We start from the raw sequence: 17,159 nt of genomic DNA, 5'->3' as shown, positions 1-17,159 counted from the left end.
AAAAAATGATGGTGACATTGTATGCCAAACGGTACAATGGCTCTGAACGCCAAAACTAAGAAAAGAAATGACTCAAGACGCATGAATGGGTATGAAAAATGGCTCTGCACACCAAAACTAAAGAAAAGAAAGGACTCAAAAAAAGCTTGAAAGAGTGTGCCTAATGGCTCTGAATGCCAGAATGGAGGGAAATGGTGATGGATTGAACGAAAGATAGACATGAGGACTCTGAGTGTCGAATTGAGAATTGGCTCCGAACGCCAAACTAAAAACGTGAAGGTGGCTCTGAACGCCAAAATAATGGTGATCTAGATATCGAACTAGAGGTAAACAACTGCTTTGAACGCCTAACTGAAGATACGGCTCTGAACGCTAAGATGAAAAAATGGCTCTGTACGCCAAACAGAAAATGAACAACGACTCTGAAAGTCTGAATGAACATATGGCTCTGAACACCGAACGAAAAAAATGATCAACAACTTTGAATGCCAAAATGACAAAGTGGCTCCGAACGCCAAATGGAAAATGGCTCTAAATATCAAACTAAAGACAAACAACGACTCTGAACACCAAACTGCAAGGATACAGTTTTGAATGCCAAGATAACAATGTGGCTCCGAATGTCGAACTAAAGGCGTGGCTCTGAACGCCAAAATAAAGGTATGGGCTCGAACGTTGAACAAAAACAAAGATCTGGATGTCGAAATGAAAATGTGGCTCGAACGCCAAATGAAAAATGGACAACGACTTTGAATGCCAAACAAAAAAAGTGATAGCTCTGATATTGAAATGAAAATGCGGCTTTGAACGCCAAACTGAAGATGTGACACTAAACACCCAAAATGAAAATACAGCTCTGAACGCCCAACGGAAAATGATCAACGACTCTGAATGCCAAACAGAAAATGAAAGGCATGATGGCTATGAATACTGAACTAGAAACAAACAATGGCTCTAGCGCCAAAATGAAACAATGACTCTGAACGCCAAACTGAAAAAACGGCTCTGTATGCAGAAATAAAATATGGCTTTGAACGCCAAACGGAAAAAAAAAAAAAGGTATGATGGCTATGAATGCTAAACTAAAACCACAACTCTGATTGCCAAAACTAAACTGACAACTAGGAATGTCAAGCTGAGGAAAAATGAATTTGAATGTCGAAATGGAAACGTAGCTCTGAATGCCAAATCGAAAGAAGGTGTGGCTTTGAACGCTAAGATGAGAATGCGGCTTTGAACGCCAAAATGAAGATGAACAATGGTTCTGAACACCAAACGAAAAATGTGGCTCTGAACGCCAAAATGAAGATGTGGCTCTGAACGCCAAACTGAAATAGAGGCTCTGAACGCCAAAACAAAGATAATAGCTGTGAATGCTATGTAGAAACAACGACTCTAAATGCCAAACTAAACTGATGACTATGAGCGTCAAGTTGAGAAAGATGACCCTGACGTCGCAAACGAGAAGATGTGGTGGCTCTGAACGCCAAGCTAAAAATGGACGAATATGTATGTCGTATTCGAGAATGAATAGTGGCTCTGAATGCCAAAACTGCAACGAAACGATGAGAGAGAAATGTGCCTCAGTGTAACATGTCGCTACAACCCTCAATCCGCTAGAAGGGTTTGAAAGAGACTCCATGAGTCTCGAAATATGCTCTGCTAGCGAGTTAGAATGATCAGGTCGACAATGAACATAGTCTCATAACCCGCTTGACTAAATCACGAGGTCTGCCGGAGTGTTGCAATAAGCCGAACTCCTCTAACTCATAATGCTTTGCTGGAAGAATCCATCGTCATCCCAAACAAATAATCTGATAGTCTTAAGGGAGTAGTCTAGTAAGAGACATATCACGATCTCAACATAACAATTTACTGAAGAGTCATGGCCAATGGGGCGATCAAAACCTGAACATCGTGCTCCACTGAAAGCTCATCTCGACAAAAATCACAGGAATGGTGACTAGTAAAGCAAGCAAATGCCCCTCGATCGAGCGATGAAAACTGTAACAGATCCATGGGAAAACCATCATTTCTACGGCTGAAGAAGGGAATATGCCCCAGTATGGCGTCGGATGTGCCCAATCTGTCACGATAACTCAAGAATAACTCCATGGGGATGTACAAAGGATCTAACATGTACTCCGCTGAAATGGTGACGTGGGAATCCACGCGCTTGAGATAACTCCACCTAAGAATCACAATTATATCAAAAAGTACGAGTCTGGTTGAACGACTCAAAAAAGGCTCCTCGGAGAATCAGGACAAAATGAAATCAAATCATCAACCTGACATGTATCTCATAACTGAGGACAGTCATGTAAATCAGTGGTGACCTACAAATCTCGATCGAAATGGGGAATATGCCCTAGTATGGCATCAGATGTGTGATAGTTCAGAAGAATAGATGAGCTCAAATCATTCGTCATCGAATGCGCGATCCAAGTCATCCACGTCCACAACTGAATCAGACCCACAAATCAAAGAGGCGTCTCCCAGAAGGAAGCATGATGACATTTAAGTGTTGAGAAGTGCGGGCCTAACTGGATGACTCTTAAGAGACTCCACTGAGGAATCATCGTAAAAATAGCAAATAGATCATCATCCCGGCGTACATCTCACCAGTAGGGATAAGCGTGCAACCCCATCAAGATCTACAAATCTCATCCAGAACGGAAATATGCCCCAATATGGCATCGAATGTACGGTAGATAGGAAATCGGGTGACATAGAATCATCTATCACCAAACATGTGATCCAAATCAAATACAAACATCTAGAGAACATATCTCGGAATATGAAGTATGATGACAACCAAATGCCAAAAAACAAGGATATGGCCAAATGGATCTAAAGGGAATCCATCGAGGTATCATGATAAGGTAACGAACATGTCACCATCTCAATGAGCATCCAATAAGTGATGATGATTGTGCAAGTCCATGAGGATCCATAAATCTCTAAATGAAACGGAATATGCCCCAGTATTGCATCAGAGGTACGGTAGGTCAAAAATCGGGTGATATGGAATCATCTATCATCAAACGCATGATCCCGGTAATCCGAACACAGTTGAATCAGACCTACACATCAAAGAGGCGACTCCCAAAAGAAGAAGCATGACGATATCTAAACGTCAACTACATCTCAAACACTTGTCGAAGTAGAGGCTGTCGAAGATGACATCTGATCCCATGGCCTTAGGGTGGTCTTAAGACACAGGACGTAACGTAGGCTAGGGTGATAGGGTGATAGGGTAATAGAAATGACGGGAAACTAGGCCCAAATACCCAATGATCAAAAACCCATGCTGTAGACCCTCAATTTTGTCCTCTTAGCACATGTCTTATTAGATACTTGTTCGATACTTTATAGTTAGCTTCTTGGTGGCCCATATCTACTCATGCTACTTACCTTTCTTGAGCCACCTTGGAGACTCTGGTTAAGGGATCGCCTAACCCCTTTATTGTGACCCTTGGTTGCCCTAATTTAGACTTAAGCTCTTCATTCCTTTTTAGGATAGTTCTTAGGTATGTTTAGGTCACTTAGACAATATCCCGATCACTTTAGGATACTTAGTTCATTAGGCACCCACTTAGGCCCATTTAAACACTTCATCAGGTTTAACTTTTATATATATATATATATATATATATATATATATATATATATATATATATATATATATATATATATATAACTTTTATTATTATTATGATTATTGTTATTATTATTGCATGCATTCGATAATTATATTTATTTTGTTTATTCATTTTCTTTTTTTATTTTACTCTTTATTTGTTTATTATTATCATTGTCATTATTATTATTATTACTATTCTCTATTTTTTATCTTTATTTTATTTATTCACTTAATAGAAAATTGTTTGAATTGTTTAGATTTAAAATATGCATACGACCCCCTTTGTTGAAGGACGAAATTATATAATCTAGTCTCTCCTAGTTCTCTAGCTTTTATTTTAAAATCATGTTTTATTCTATTATTTCCATTGGTTTCTTTTCTTTCTTTTAATTTTTTTTTACTTTTATTTTGTTTTGTTTTGCATGAGGAGACGAATTGCATGATTGGGAGTGGGAGTCTCCTGTGAAGGCAAGAGGATGAAGTTGGTGAGAGTTGTCACGTGGAGGTGGAATTAGAGGTCAGACATCCTTAGAGGCTCTTTGGAAGTCTTTAGAGGAGATGATCCGCGTGAAGAACACGTGGACATGAAAGCATGCATACCATGCCAGAGGATGAATGACAACTGGAGTTTTAGTGACTTCTGATGCCGGTATAAAAGAAGCCACAACACCGATAGAGAGGAGAAACACGCTCTCACATAACGACTTCAAGATTCTGTTACATAAGCATGGCCAGCTGGGACCTTTTAGCTCCACTTTCCTCTGTGTCAAAAGTTGAGACCCATGTCAAGCATAAAGAGGTACTCATGTCATAGACCGGAGAAGAAAGCCAGAGAGAAAGAAAGCGAGAGAGAAAGAAAGAGAAGCGCATGGAAACTCAACTTTTAGAGATCATCTTGATCTCTACGCAGGGCCTCAAGCCTCCCTCTGGCAACTTACGGCGCATGCAAACCTGTGCGCTTGTCTGGGTAGACTCAGCCAACGAACTCCGTACATAAGTCGACCGAGTGAGCGTGGAAAACCCGACCTGGAACGATAAGTTCATCCCCCGAGTCAGTTATGATTTCCTCGCCTGTGACATCTCTGCCGTCGTCGTCGAGATCTACGCTGTTGGGGTCATCCACAACCATCTGATCGGCACCGTCTATATCCTAATTAGCAACTGCCTTCCGGCCACCGACCTTCGATTCAGAAACTTCGCCGCAAGATCTCCCTCCCTCACCACCGTCCAGATTCGATGCCCCTCCGGGAGATTTCATAGCATTCTCAACGTAGCTACGGCAGTGGTCAACGCCTCAAACTTCGCCTCCTTGACTGAAACGTTGGCGATTGACCACCACGATCTAATGGGACGGAGTCTCCGGTGTCGACGCAGTCACTGGCAACGAACCGCGAAGAGCAAGCAACTCTCAGGCAGGAAATCATGTGATCACTCGTGTGCAGACTCCACCGACTACTCAAAGGGCACAGATACGACGACTTCCTCTTCGTCGACAACATCAACGGTTCTCAAGGATTGCAATATATTGAGAGATAGCGGGAACAAAGGCATTCAAATCGGACAATGGAGGAGTGCTATGCGGGTTGGGGTCTCAAATGCAGATTCATCTGAGCCCATCATATCAAAATTTCCAAGTTGGGCATGGGCAATCATGTAAATTCCACCGTATATCATGAGCCATCATGCATGCACCTTCCCGGATCCACGTGCATTAAAAAAAGAAATAGAATATTCAAAAAAAGGAAGGTGCTACCATATAAACAGGGGTAGAGAGATCCACACGCGGAGATTTTTTTTGGCTGGAGCAGAGAGATCCACATGGGGAAGGACTTTTTCTTTTGGAGCGAAAATTCACATACGAGGGTGGAGAGGACACATTAAGAGAGTATTTTTTCCGATACAATACAGGTTAGTTTTCGATTTTGGATACGGTGTTTTTTTTTTTTTAGTTTGAGTTTTAGTTGATTGGTTTGATTAATTGTTTGTGATAAATTCTTTTAAATCTCGATTTTGAACAATCTTTTATTTTCCTTAGATTAAATCTCTCTCTTTTATGATCGCAATTCATTAGTTCTATGCTAGTTTATTTTAATCTACATGAAAGTTTAAATAAAATTCATATTTTTAATTTCAATTAATTAAATTCTAGTTTATTTTAAATTTGAATATGTTAATGATCTTAATTCTTTGATTTAATTGATCTTGTGAGGTAAAATTCGTATTTTTAATTTCAATTAGTTTAATCCTAGTTTATTTTTAATTTGAATACGTTATTGATCTTAATTCTTTGATTTAATTGATCTTGTGAAGTAAAATTCATATTTTTTAATTTCAATTAGTTAAATTCTAGTTTATTTTAAATTTGAATATGTTAATGATCTTAATTCTTTAATTTAATTAATCTTGTGAGGTAAAATTCGTATTTTTAATTTCAATTAGTCTAATCCTAGTTTATTTTTAATTTGAATATGTCATTGATCTTAATTCTTTAATTTAATTGATCTTGTGAGGAAAAATTTATATTTTTAATTCCAATTAGTTTAATTCTAGCTTATTTTAAATTTGAATATGTTAATGATCTTAATTCTTTAATTTAATTGATCTTGTGAGGTAAAATTCGTATTTTTAATTTCAATTAGTTTAATCCTAGTTTATTTTTAATTTGAACGTGTTATCAATCTTGATTCTTTAGTTCAATTGATCCTGTGAGGTAAAGTCTACATTTTTTAATTCCAATTTGTTTAATTCTAGTCACTAATCATGTGTTTCTTGAAATCTAAATGTTAGTTTTTTTTGGATGATAATTTTGTTAGTTTAGGAAGTCATAAATTTGTTGCCTTAGTGATTGTTGGTCAATTTTTTTTTTTTTTTTGAGGGCCACTAGAAACCCATGAAGGTTGGTCTTCACTCTCACCACTTTAATTGACAAGTTTTCCTAAAATCTTTATTTCGTGATCTTTGTTTCCTTTTGTTTTGATTGATATTTTGTTTTCTATTTTTGTTATTTTAAAAATTAATTTCCTTTATTTAAAAAAAAAACTCTTTTTCTAAAAAAAAAAAACCCTTTTAAGAGATCTTTTTTGGTTTTTTTAAAAAAAAATTCATTTAAGGCCTCTAGAATCAAAATCTCTTTTCTATTTAAAAAATGACATGCAACCATATCTCAATCGGTTTGCATCCTTCTTAATTTTCAACAAATATTTTGGTTTTAAACAAAACGTGAATCAAAGCTTGTGGTCCCAAATAAATGGGACAATTTTAGGCTAAATTCGTGTATATTAATTTGGGGAATTGGTGAAACCCCTACATAAGAAAATTTTTTTTTTTTTAAATTTATTTTTGCTACCACCCTACTATTTGTTCTAATTATATTTTCATTTTTCTTTTTAGGAATTGTATACAAGATATGTATGATAATTAATTATTCCGAATTTTATAATTTTTGCTAATTAATTAGATAAGCATGCTAGGATTTATTATTTATTATTTATTATCTAACCCCCATGTCCTGAGGAAGCGCATTAGGAGTTATAAATGCTATCCAGGTACGTTCCCAAATTTTCATGAATATGCATGTCATTGCCCTTGTTTGATGCCATACTTGATTGTCTCGATGCTTGTTTGATCATCCTTGATGAAATGCATGTCGTGTGTCATATTTTTGAATTAACCATTAATGTTTTATGATAGCACTTAAGAAGTGGTTCAGGTACGCACCCTAACTTTCCTTTATTGTGATTGATCTCCTTATTTAGCATGCTACTTTTTGAAATCACCTAGCTTACTTAGGTATCTACAATTAATCAATTAATTGCCCCATTTCCCCAATTTAGTCAGTAAAGACCTCTTTAGGGCTTAGACGGGTGCTACCTCCTAGGGGTACCTTCCCAATAAGTAACCTAATCCCCGGACCTAGACTCGGGTTTTTCAAAGACATGTTTTTTTTCCAAAAATTATGGAGTCATGTTTTAGGGTTTTTCTTTCTTGTTTTATTTTCTCTCTAAAATAAAAATAAAATAAGTGGCGGCTCCAACTTTTCCAAAACTAAATAATTTTTTCACAAATAAAAAGCGAGTCTCGTCGATCGAGTGGGGACGCACGTGAAAAATGCGGGTCCACAAATTGGCGACTCCACTGGGGATTTTGAGGATCAAACTTGAACACTAGTTAAGGAAAATGTAGCATTTAATTGGTCGATTATTGGGTACCTCTTTTTTTTTTTTTTTTTAGGCAAGGTGATTCGATTTGCTTGCTTGTTTGGTTTGCTATCTTAACATGTTTGATTGCCTTGGATGATCACTTGATTGTTTTGCTCACTTTAGCATGATTCACTCTCACATATGTTAGATAGGACTCTGTTTGTTTGATATTTATTTTCTTCGCATGACTGTTTGACATGATCACTTAATTGTTTGCTCACTTTAGCATGATTCACTCTCACATATGCTAGATAGGACTTTTGATTGTTTGATATTTATCTGCTTCGCATGACTGCTTGTTGCACGACAACCCTTTCTCTTACATGTTCGTATGATTGCTTGTCTTCGTTCACTGTCTCACTTTAGATCTTAGGTTTTTTGGATGCACCCACATCCTTCATTGTGCACTTTAGATTATCCTTGAGTGTTGAGAGATGGGAGAGCCTTCACCATTAAGAAACCCCCTGGGAACGCGAGGAAGTGCATGTGTGGAGGTGATGACCACCTTGCATGGAAGCACCCCGTCTCCTTGGAGGTGTGCAGAGGGTTGCGTACCATCGGAGGGTACGATCGCTTCTGCTAGGGATCCTTTAACCCACCCATTTTATCATATAGAGCTACCTCAACCTTGTAAGTTAACTTAGACCCAATTAAGACTTCATTCCTACACGTGGGTGCATCTGTGGACCTTCAGAGCTGCCTTGGTCACGATTGGGACTGGTTATCCCTTTCGTAGTCTTCTTTTGGTGTGATCAGAGATGGGTATCAGATTGAGTATATTTGGGCTTTACTTCTATGCACTTGATTCCTACAGAGTTACATTCGTACCGCACCTTATCCAGTGTTTCCATATTTACAGGAGGGTTTATTGTGACCGACCTGGATTCGCCTTTGTGGATTAGAGTTGGAAGTAGATTGACCAGAGTATCAGGCCAGTCAGATCAGAGATCAGATCAGAGGGATATGGACTCACAGGTAGTTACCATTGACCAGTTTGCCGCAGCCATGGCTTCTATCCAGGAGGCTATAGCTAACCTTGGTCAGAGGATAGATGGACAGCAGACCTAGTAGGTCCCAGTTCAGGAGAATGCCCCAGTTCGATACCACAGTATTGCCACCACCTCCGCCCAGTCAGTCAGTACCACAGGCTATACCTTTCACTCTGCATAGTCAGATCGAGGTTGCCTCGCCTCATGTCACATCGCCTATCCCGACTTCAGAGGACCCACACACACGTATGGATAGACTTGAGCAGAAGTTGAGACAGATGATGGCTTCAGATGGAGTTGTTACTTGGGAGGATTTTGATGGAACACCAGTGGCTAGTTTGCCGGCCAAGTTCAGGATGCTCGAGATTGAGAGATACACGAGCATAGATTGTCCTTGTATTCATTTGAGGCTTTATTGTACAGTTGTGAGGGCCCACGGACTGGATGAGGCATAGATGGTTATGCTTTTCCCTATGTCCCTGAGTGGTACGGCACAGTGTTGGTTCGCTTCATTGGATGTATCACGTCGTAGGACTTGGGATGACTTGGCCCAGGAGTTTTTGAGACAGTTTGCATTTAACACTGTCATTGATGTTTCGAGGAGAGAGGTAGAGGCTTTGAGGCAGAGGCCAGAGGAGTCAGTCACTTCATTTATCTCCCGTTGGAGGGAGAAGATTTCACAGATTATTGATCGTCCTTCAAAGAAGGATCAGATTAGCATGATCATGAGGAGCTTGCAGCCTAGATTTGCTAGACACTTGATGGGATTTTCCCATACAGATTTTGGATCTTTGGTACAGGCTTTATATGGTATAGAGGAGGGCATTGCTAGAGGATTGTGGCCCGAGTCTTCTCCTATTGATTCTAAGGGGAAGAAACCTTCAGGAGGACAGAGATCAGGAGATGTTGGTGTTATCAGTTCAGTAGGGATGAGACCTCCTAGACACTATCAGACAATTAGGCAGACTTCTGGATTCTACTATCCACCATCACCCCATGTGCAGTATAGGCCACTTGTTCCCTCCAGACCCATGACTCCCATTTACCTACATCCAATCTCACAGCCTATTTTTGCTGCACATGTCATAGAGAGTCCTCCTACCCCATACACCCGACCCCGAGCTCCGCAGACAACCACTTATGTGCAGAGGCCATCACGTTAGTTTGCTCAGTTGGGTATGCCTTTGAGTCGAGCTTTTTAGAAGCTCATAGAGGGTGGATTATTGACTCCATTGGCACCCAAGCCAGTACCTCAGCCAGTACCACCTCGCTTCAGATTAGACCTACATTGTTCTTATCATCAAGGACCAGGACATGACACGAATCACTGCAACGCTTTGAGATATGTTGTTTAGGATTTGATAGATCAGGGTTTGGTTAACTTGGGGCAGCCAAGTGTGACCACTAACCCTCTTCCTGCCCATTCTACACATGCAGTGCCTCCATCTCTGGGAGATATTCATCACATAGACCTTATAGAGGATGACAGTATACATATGTTGAGTTGGGATGATGCATTACTTGAGCCGATTGTTTTGCATGACAGTTATGAGATTGATGGGGTTTCATTGAGTTCTCAGGCCCCTACACCATTCAGTTTGATCCTAGACGAGGCACCATTCCAGTTGACTCATCCCACACCCTTGATCATTGGATGTCAGGATACTTTTGTCCCGTTCACTTTATGGCCAAAGGATGATGATTCAGAGGGGAGGGAGATACAGATTGTGACTCGTAGTGGGAGGATAGCTCAGCCACCACCACCACCAGCAGTCAGACCATTTGAGGGTGCAACCTCTCATGAGGAGGTTAGGAGAGATGATGATGAAGTTTTGAGACAGCTACAGAGCACTCAGGCCTGTATTTCTATTTGGAGTTTATTAACATCATCCAGTACTCATAGAGATGCTTTGATTCGAGCCTTGAGTCAGATCTGGGTAGAGACTACCACCACTCCAGAGAGATTGATTCATATGATGACGACTGGTAGGGCCACTTGCATCGTGTTTTCAGATGATGACTTGCCACCTGAGGGCCTAGACCACGTACGCCCTTTATATATCATAGTTGGTTGTTCAAGCCGTAGAGTCCCATCTATCCTACTGAACAATGGCTCAGCCTTGAACGTCTGCCCTTTAGCCACTGCTATAGCCCTTGGTTTTGCACCTTCAGATTTTGGTCCTTCTACTCAGACAATCAGAGCATATGATAGCACCAAGAGGGAGGTTATGGGTACTTTGGTGATTGATTTGCGGATTGGTCCAGCCATATTCTCTACTTTGTTCCAGGTTTTGAGGATTCCTACATCCTTTAACCTGTTACTTGGCCGACCTTGGATACATAGAGCTGGAGCTATCCCTTCTTCCCTTCATCAGAAGGTGAAGTTCATTCATGATGGGCGGGTTATGACAGTACAGTCTACCAGAGATATGTTAGCCTCTTCCAAACCAGTACTTCAGATCAGTCACAGCGAGGATGACCTATTTTTGACTGGATTTACTTTTGATGAGATACAGACTCTCGAGATTGAGGATTTTCATAGAGACTTTGTGGGTATGTCATTTGATCAGCATAGTAGCACAGTGGTTCTTGATATGATGAGAGGTATGACTTATCTACCTGGCATGGGGTTAGGACGACGTCAGCAGGGACCCAACGAGTTTATAGCTGCCATTGACCATGATATGACATTTGGACTTGGGTTTATTCCTACCGAGGCCGATTACCGCTACATGGCGCGACTGCGTAAGGAGAGGGTGAGGGCTCGTTTATCCCACACACCATCTGATTATCCTATTTGACCCTATAGGATGAGTTTGACCGACTACTTTGTCAGAGGATCAGAGATTCGACCCCGTGTAGAGGAGGTTCACAGTGTAGTTCATACAGATAGAAAGATTGAGCTTCAGCATCTATTTCACTAGTTACAGTTGAGTGATGGGGCTCATGGCGCTTTTGTTTCTATGGCTACTCCTACATCTCCAGATCGAGCTAGCATGTTGTCTCTATGCTTTTCGGAGGAGATCACTGATGATGGAGTGATTGTTGATCCTACTGAGATGATTGATGGAGTTGTGCCTCATGATGAGTACCGAGATAAGATGGATAGGATGACCGTGAGCCAAATTACCGGCATTGTTCAGCTTCAACTTGCTTTACCATTTGATATGTTCGGGGTGTCTACCATTGAGGTTCTTGAGGGGACCCAGATTATTCCTGTTCTAGAGCTTCTAGAGGATGATAGTGGTTTGTTTGAGGGCACTGTTAGCCCAATTGAGGGAGCGTCTGACCTTGTGGGCCAACCTCTTTCTTTTGATGTTTTATCAGGATTTGTCTCTTGCTTTGACGATGTTTCTGTTGCTTCATTTATGGATTTGAGTATTTTTGAGTATTTGTCTGCCTTTTGTGATAGTACCTCTATATCTGCACCCCACTCACTCACTTCACAGATATTTGATATAGATGATGAGGTTACATGGCCCGATCCAGATAGGGACTCTTCTGATCATGACTCTAATCCCGTGGATGAGAGAGTTTCACCTGCTATAGGGGATGTTGAGACTATTGATTTTGGCATAGAGGATCAGCCTAGAGAGCTGAAGATTGGTTCATCCCTATCTACAGATGAGAGAGGTAGACTTATTCATTTACTTAGGTCATACTTGGATGTCTTTGCATGGTTTTATGAGGATATGCCGGGTCTTGATCCCTCTATAGTTCAGCACCACTTGCCTATCCTACCACATGCCAGACCAGTGAAGCAGAAATTGAGACGATTACATCCACGTTGGAGTCTGCAGGTGAAAGAGGAGATTTAGAAACAACTCAGTGTTGGATTCATATAAGTGGTTGAGTATCTAGAGTGGTTGGCTAATGTCGTCCCAGTACCCAAAAAGGATGGCAAAGTTAGAGTTTGTGTGGACTTTAGAGATCTTAATAAAGCCAGCCCTAAAGACGACTTCTCTTTCCCACATATTGATTTGTTAGTTGATAGCACTGCAGACCATTCAATGTTGTCTTTCATGGATGGGTTTTCAGGGTATAATTAGATTTTGATGGCTCCAAAGGACATGGAGAAGACAACCTTTATTACTGAGTGGGGTACCTATTGTTACAAGGGTATGCCATTTGGGTTGAAGAACGCAGGAGCCACTTATTAGAGGGCCGCTACTACTTTGTTTCATGACATGATGCATAGGGACGTTGAAGTTTATGTGGATGATATGATTGTGAAATCCCAAGGCAGAGCAGATCACCTAGAGGCTCTAGAGAGATTCTTAGAGAGGATCCGAAAGTTTAGATTGAGGTTAAATCCCAAGAAGTGCACCTTTGGAGTAACTTCTGGGAAGTTATTGGGACATATGGTCAGTGAGCGGGGCATAGAGGTCGACCCAGATAAAATCAAAGCCATACTTGACATGCCTGCACCAAAGACTGAGAAAGAGATTAGAGGTTTTCTGGGCAGATTACAGTACATTAGTCGTTTCATAGCCAGATTGACAGACATATGTGAGCCCATCTTTCGTCTTTTAAGAAAGAACCAGCCAACAGTTTGGAATGATGATTGTCAGCTTGCATTTGAGAAGATCAAGGGGTATTTGCTTTCTCCTCCTGTTTTAGTGCCCCCTACGCCAGGACGTCCACTTCTTCTATATTTGTCAATTTCAGACATGGCCTTGGAATGAATGTTAGCTCAGATTGATGACTTAGGGAAGGAATGGGCTATCTACTATTTGAGTAAGAGGATGCTGGAGTATGAAGTGAAATATGTTATGATTGAGCGCCTATGCTTAGCACTAGTTTGGGCTACCAGGAGATTGAGGCATTACATGATAGAGTACTCAGTGCATTTGATATCCCGCCTAGATCCATTGAGATACTTATTTGATAGACCTGCATTGACTGGTAGACTGATGAGATGGGTCGTACTTTTGACAGAGTTTGATATCCAGTATGTTTCTCAGAAGTCTATTAAGGGAAGTATTGTCGCTGATCACCTAGCCTCACCACCGACATCTGAGGATAGACCAGTTGATGATGATTTTCCAGATGAGGAGTTTGTTGATATGACCAGCTTATCAGGATGTGCATGTACTTCGATGGTACAGCCAATCAATCAGGGTATGGGATAGGTGTTCTGTTGGTATCCCCTCAAGGTGATCATATTCCGAGGTCCGTTCGTTTGGCATTTTCTGATCGACATCCTGCTACGAATAACATAGTTGAGTATGAGGCTTGTATCCTTGGTTTAGAGATTGCATTGGAGCTTGACATTAGACAGATGGAGGTATTTGGTGACTCCAATTTGGTACTTAGACAGATTCAGGGGGATTCGAAGACTAGGGATGTGAAGCTTAGGCCATATCACGCCTATTTGGAGTTGCTGGTTGCGAGATTTGATGACTTGAGATATGTTCATCTACCTAGAGCACAGAACCGGTTTGCCGACGCCTTAGCTACCTTAACTTCTTTTGTGGACATTTCGATTGATGTAGTTATATGTCCGTTGCTGATTGAGTTGAGGTCTACACTCGCCTACTGTTGTTTCATTGGAGAAATAGAGGTCCAGGACGATCTACCTTGGTATCATGACATTTATCAGTTTCTTAGATCTGGCACATACCCTGAGGTAGCCACTACCAATGATAGGAGAGCACTGAGGAATTTGGCCACTAGATTTGTGATTTGTGGAGATACCTTATACAGGCAATCAGTTGATGGTATGCTTCTATTATGTTTAGATCGGGCCTCTGCCGATCGAGTGATGAGAGAGGTTCATGCAGGAGTTTGTGGTCCGCATATGGGAAGACACATGCTGGCCCATAAGATTATGAGGACAGGTTATTTCTGGTTGATTATGGAGACAGATTGTTGTCAGTTAGTTCAGAAATGCCCAGAGTGTCAGATTCATGGTGATCTCATTCATGCACCGCCATCAGAGTTATACGCTTTGACCTCGCCATGGCCATTTTCAGTATGGGGTATTGATATTATTGGGAAGGTTTCACCAAAATCTTCCAGTGGTCATGAGTTCATCCTAGTTGCCATAGATTATTTCACCAAGTGAGTGGAAGCCGCATCATATGCGAGGTTGACATCTACTAGGGTTAACAGTTTCATCAAGTCACATATCATTTGCCGCTATGGGGTTCCCCATGAGTTGATTTCAAACAGAGGGGTGCATTTTCGAGCTGAGGTAGATACTTTATTGCAGAAATATGGCATTCGACATCATAGATCTTCAGCATATAGGCCACAGACCAACGAGACAGTAGAGGCTGCGAATAAGAATATTAAGAGGATTTTGAGGAAGATGGTTGAAACTTCTCGAGATTGGTCAGAGAAACTTCCTTTTGCATTGTGGGCATACCGTACCTCTTTTCGCACCTCTACAGGAGCTACACCTTACTTTTTAGTATATGGTATGGAGGTTATTTTGCCGGTTGAGACAGAGATGGGTTCTTTGAGAGTAGCCCTTGAGCAGTAGATTTCTGAGACAGAGTAGGCTCAAGCTCGGTTTGACTAGCTTAACCTTTTAGATGAGAAGAAATTGAGAGCAACTGATCACATTCAAGCCTATCAGAGGAAGATGGCTCGTGCCTACAGGAAACGGGTCAGGCCTAGACCATTACAAAAAGAGGATTAGTTTTGAGGATTCTCAGAGGTTTGATTGGAGACCCTAGAGGAAAGTTCAGACCTAGTTGGAGTGGGCCTTATGTTATTCGAGAGTTGACTCCAGAAGGGGCTACATGGTTGACTGACTTAGATGGCAACCAATTTTCAGAGCCTACCAATGTGGATTAGCTGAAGAAGTATTATGTTTGAGATTATGATCGCAGGATGGGTGGCCATCATTTCGGTCAGCCTTACACCTTATCACCTTTATTAATACATTAAACCATTGCTAGCCCATTGAGCCTCATGTGGTATGTTATTGCCTTATTTCTTTCTCATAGCCTTGATTACCATTTCTACACCCGGGTTGGGGCCCTTTAATGTATATGCATGCTTTGCTAGGAAAGTTTCATGAGCTTTAGACTTATAGGCCTATTTTCTCATTCTTGTTACCATCCCCTTATCGCCCCGTTTGTTCTATTTTACTATCATCACATTTTCATTGTCTCTCTTGCGTTTATCATTATTTGCTTCATCTTATCTCTTCTATTTCTTGGGTTGATGATTCTTCACATCTTGGTGCAAAAGAGGGCAGTCATATCACTCCATTCATCCCCTCATTTGGCATTGATTCGGAGATTTTAGTTTGAGAGGTTGTCTCATGGGTTGGGGTTCATGTATTCATTAGTGGTCTGAGAGAGTTTGTTCATTCCTTGTATCTTTCCTATTGGAGTTCAATTTATTGATGATCAGAGCATGCGCATCCAAAAAAAAAATCAAAAAAAAAGAAAAAAAAGAAGAGGCGCAATGACATGTTTGTGTATGGTATCTTGCTCCATTGGGCACTTATATCACATTTTGAGGTTTATTTACTGGGTATATTTGTCGTTGTGGGTTCTTGTGAGATTTTTATACGAGTTTTCACTCCTTGAGCCACTCTTGTTATGCATTTGGAGTGTTGAGGGTTCATGTGAGAGTTCTATGGTATCCTATGCTTATGATTTACTACTCAAAAAGTGCTTTTGATAGCTTGTAATTAACTCTTTTAAGCACTTTTGAGTAGTAGTTATTGCCTTTTAACCCAATTAACATGTTAAGGACCCTTGCAATCAATTCTAATCAAATTGTGTTAAGTTTTGGTGTTTTGATAGCTTTTTGATCACCAAAGCAATCCGAGATTGAGGAGAGTTATTTGGAATCCATGGCAAAGCAATGGAAAGCTAGAAACATGAAGAACCAAAGCTTGGAAGTCCTTTGCCATAAACAAATCTGGAATGCAAGGAGGGGAAGTAAAGAGAAATCTGCCATGAAGCATTTTTTATGATAGTCATGTCAGCCACTTTGGGCACTTTCTGAAGTCTAATTTATGCATTCTATATGTCGTTTCAAAGCTTAGGAAGTCAGCAATCCAATGCTTCAAACGGTGCATAATTCGGAGCTGAAATGAAGGAGTTACAGCCGTTGGAAGCCGAACACCGCAAGCTGAAAGCCAACTTCGCAGCGCTGCAGAATCAGCCTTTTGCTGCGAAGTGATTTCGCAGCCCTTTTTGTGCGTCTGCGAAATCTCGCAGACCTCGTTTTCACCTGCGAAATGGTCCTTAGTGCTTCCCGATATTTGCGACCGACACTTTGAGATATTTTTCTTCAGATTTTTGTTGTCTAAATCCCCAAACTCTCCTTGTAAGCCACCAATTATAGGATTCCTTAAGCTTT

The 17,159-nt window shown here is 40.7% G+C and overlaps 1 protein-coding gene and 1 pseudogene across 1 annotated transcript; both read left to right on the top strand.

Moving 5' to 3' along the window:
* The first annotated feature begins 4,482 nt into the window (after positions 1–4,482).
* On the top strand, positions 4,483–5,300 carry LOC117921880 (annotated as a pseudogene).
* An 8,812-nt stretch (positions 5,301–14,112) lies between these two features.
* Positions 14,113–15,318, top strand: LOC117921879. The gene is made up of 2 exons (XM_034839827.1): positions 14,113–14,805; positions 15,262–15,318. The coding sequence occupies exons 1-2, from the start codon at positions 14,113–14,115 to the stop codon at positions 15,316–15,318; spliced, it is 750 nt and encodes a 249-aa protein (XP_034695718.1).
* The last annotated feature ends 1,841 nt before the right edge of the window (positions 15,319–17,159 follow it).

The sequence above is a fragment of the Vitis riparia genome, chromosome 9 (genome assembly GCF_004353265.1).
Source record: "Vitis riparia cultivar Riparia Gloire de Montpellier isolate 1030 chromosome 9, EGFV_Vit.rip_1.0, whole genome shotgun sequence".
NCBI lineage: Eukaryota > Viridiplantae > Streptophyta > Magnoliopsida > Vitales > Vitaceae > Vitis > Vitis riparia.
Note: the sequence above shows the minus strand (reverse complement) of the source record. Positions and strands in the feature narration are given on the sequence as shown.

What these genes read in the sequence shown, in the direction of transcription:
- LOC117921879 (XM_034839827.1), top strand. Translation starts at nt 14,113, where the DNA reads ATGGAGGTATTTGGTGACTCCAATTTGGTACTTAGACAGATTCAGGGG. An exon ending in CCTCGCCATGGCCATTTTCA is followed by an intron (nt 14,806 to 15,261) that starts GTATGGGGTATT and finishes TATGGTATGGAG; the next exon opens with GTTATTTTGCCGGTTGAGAC.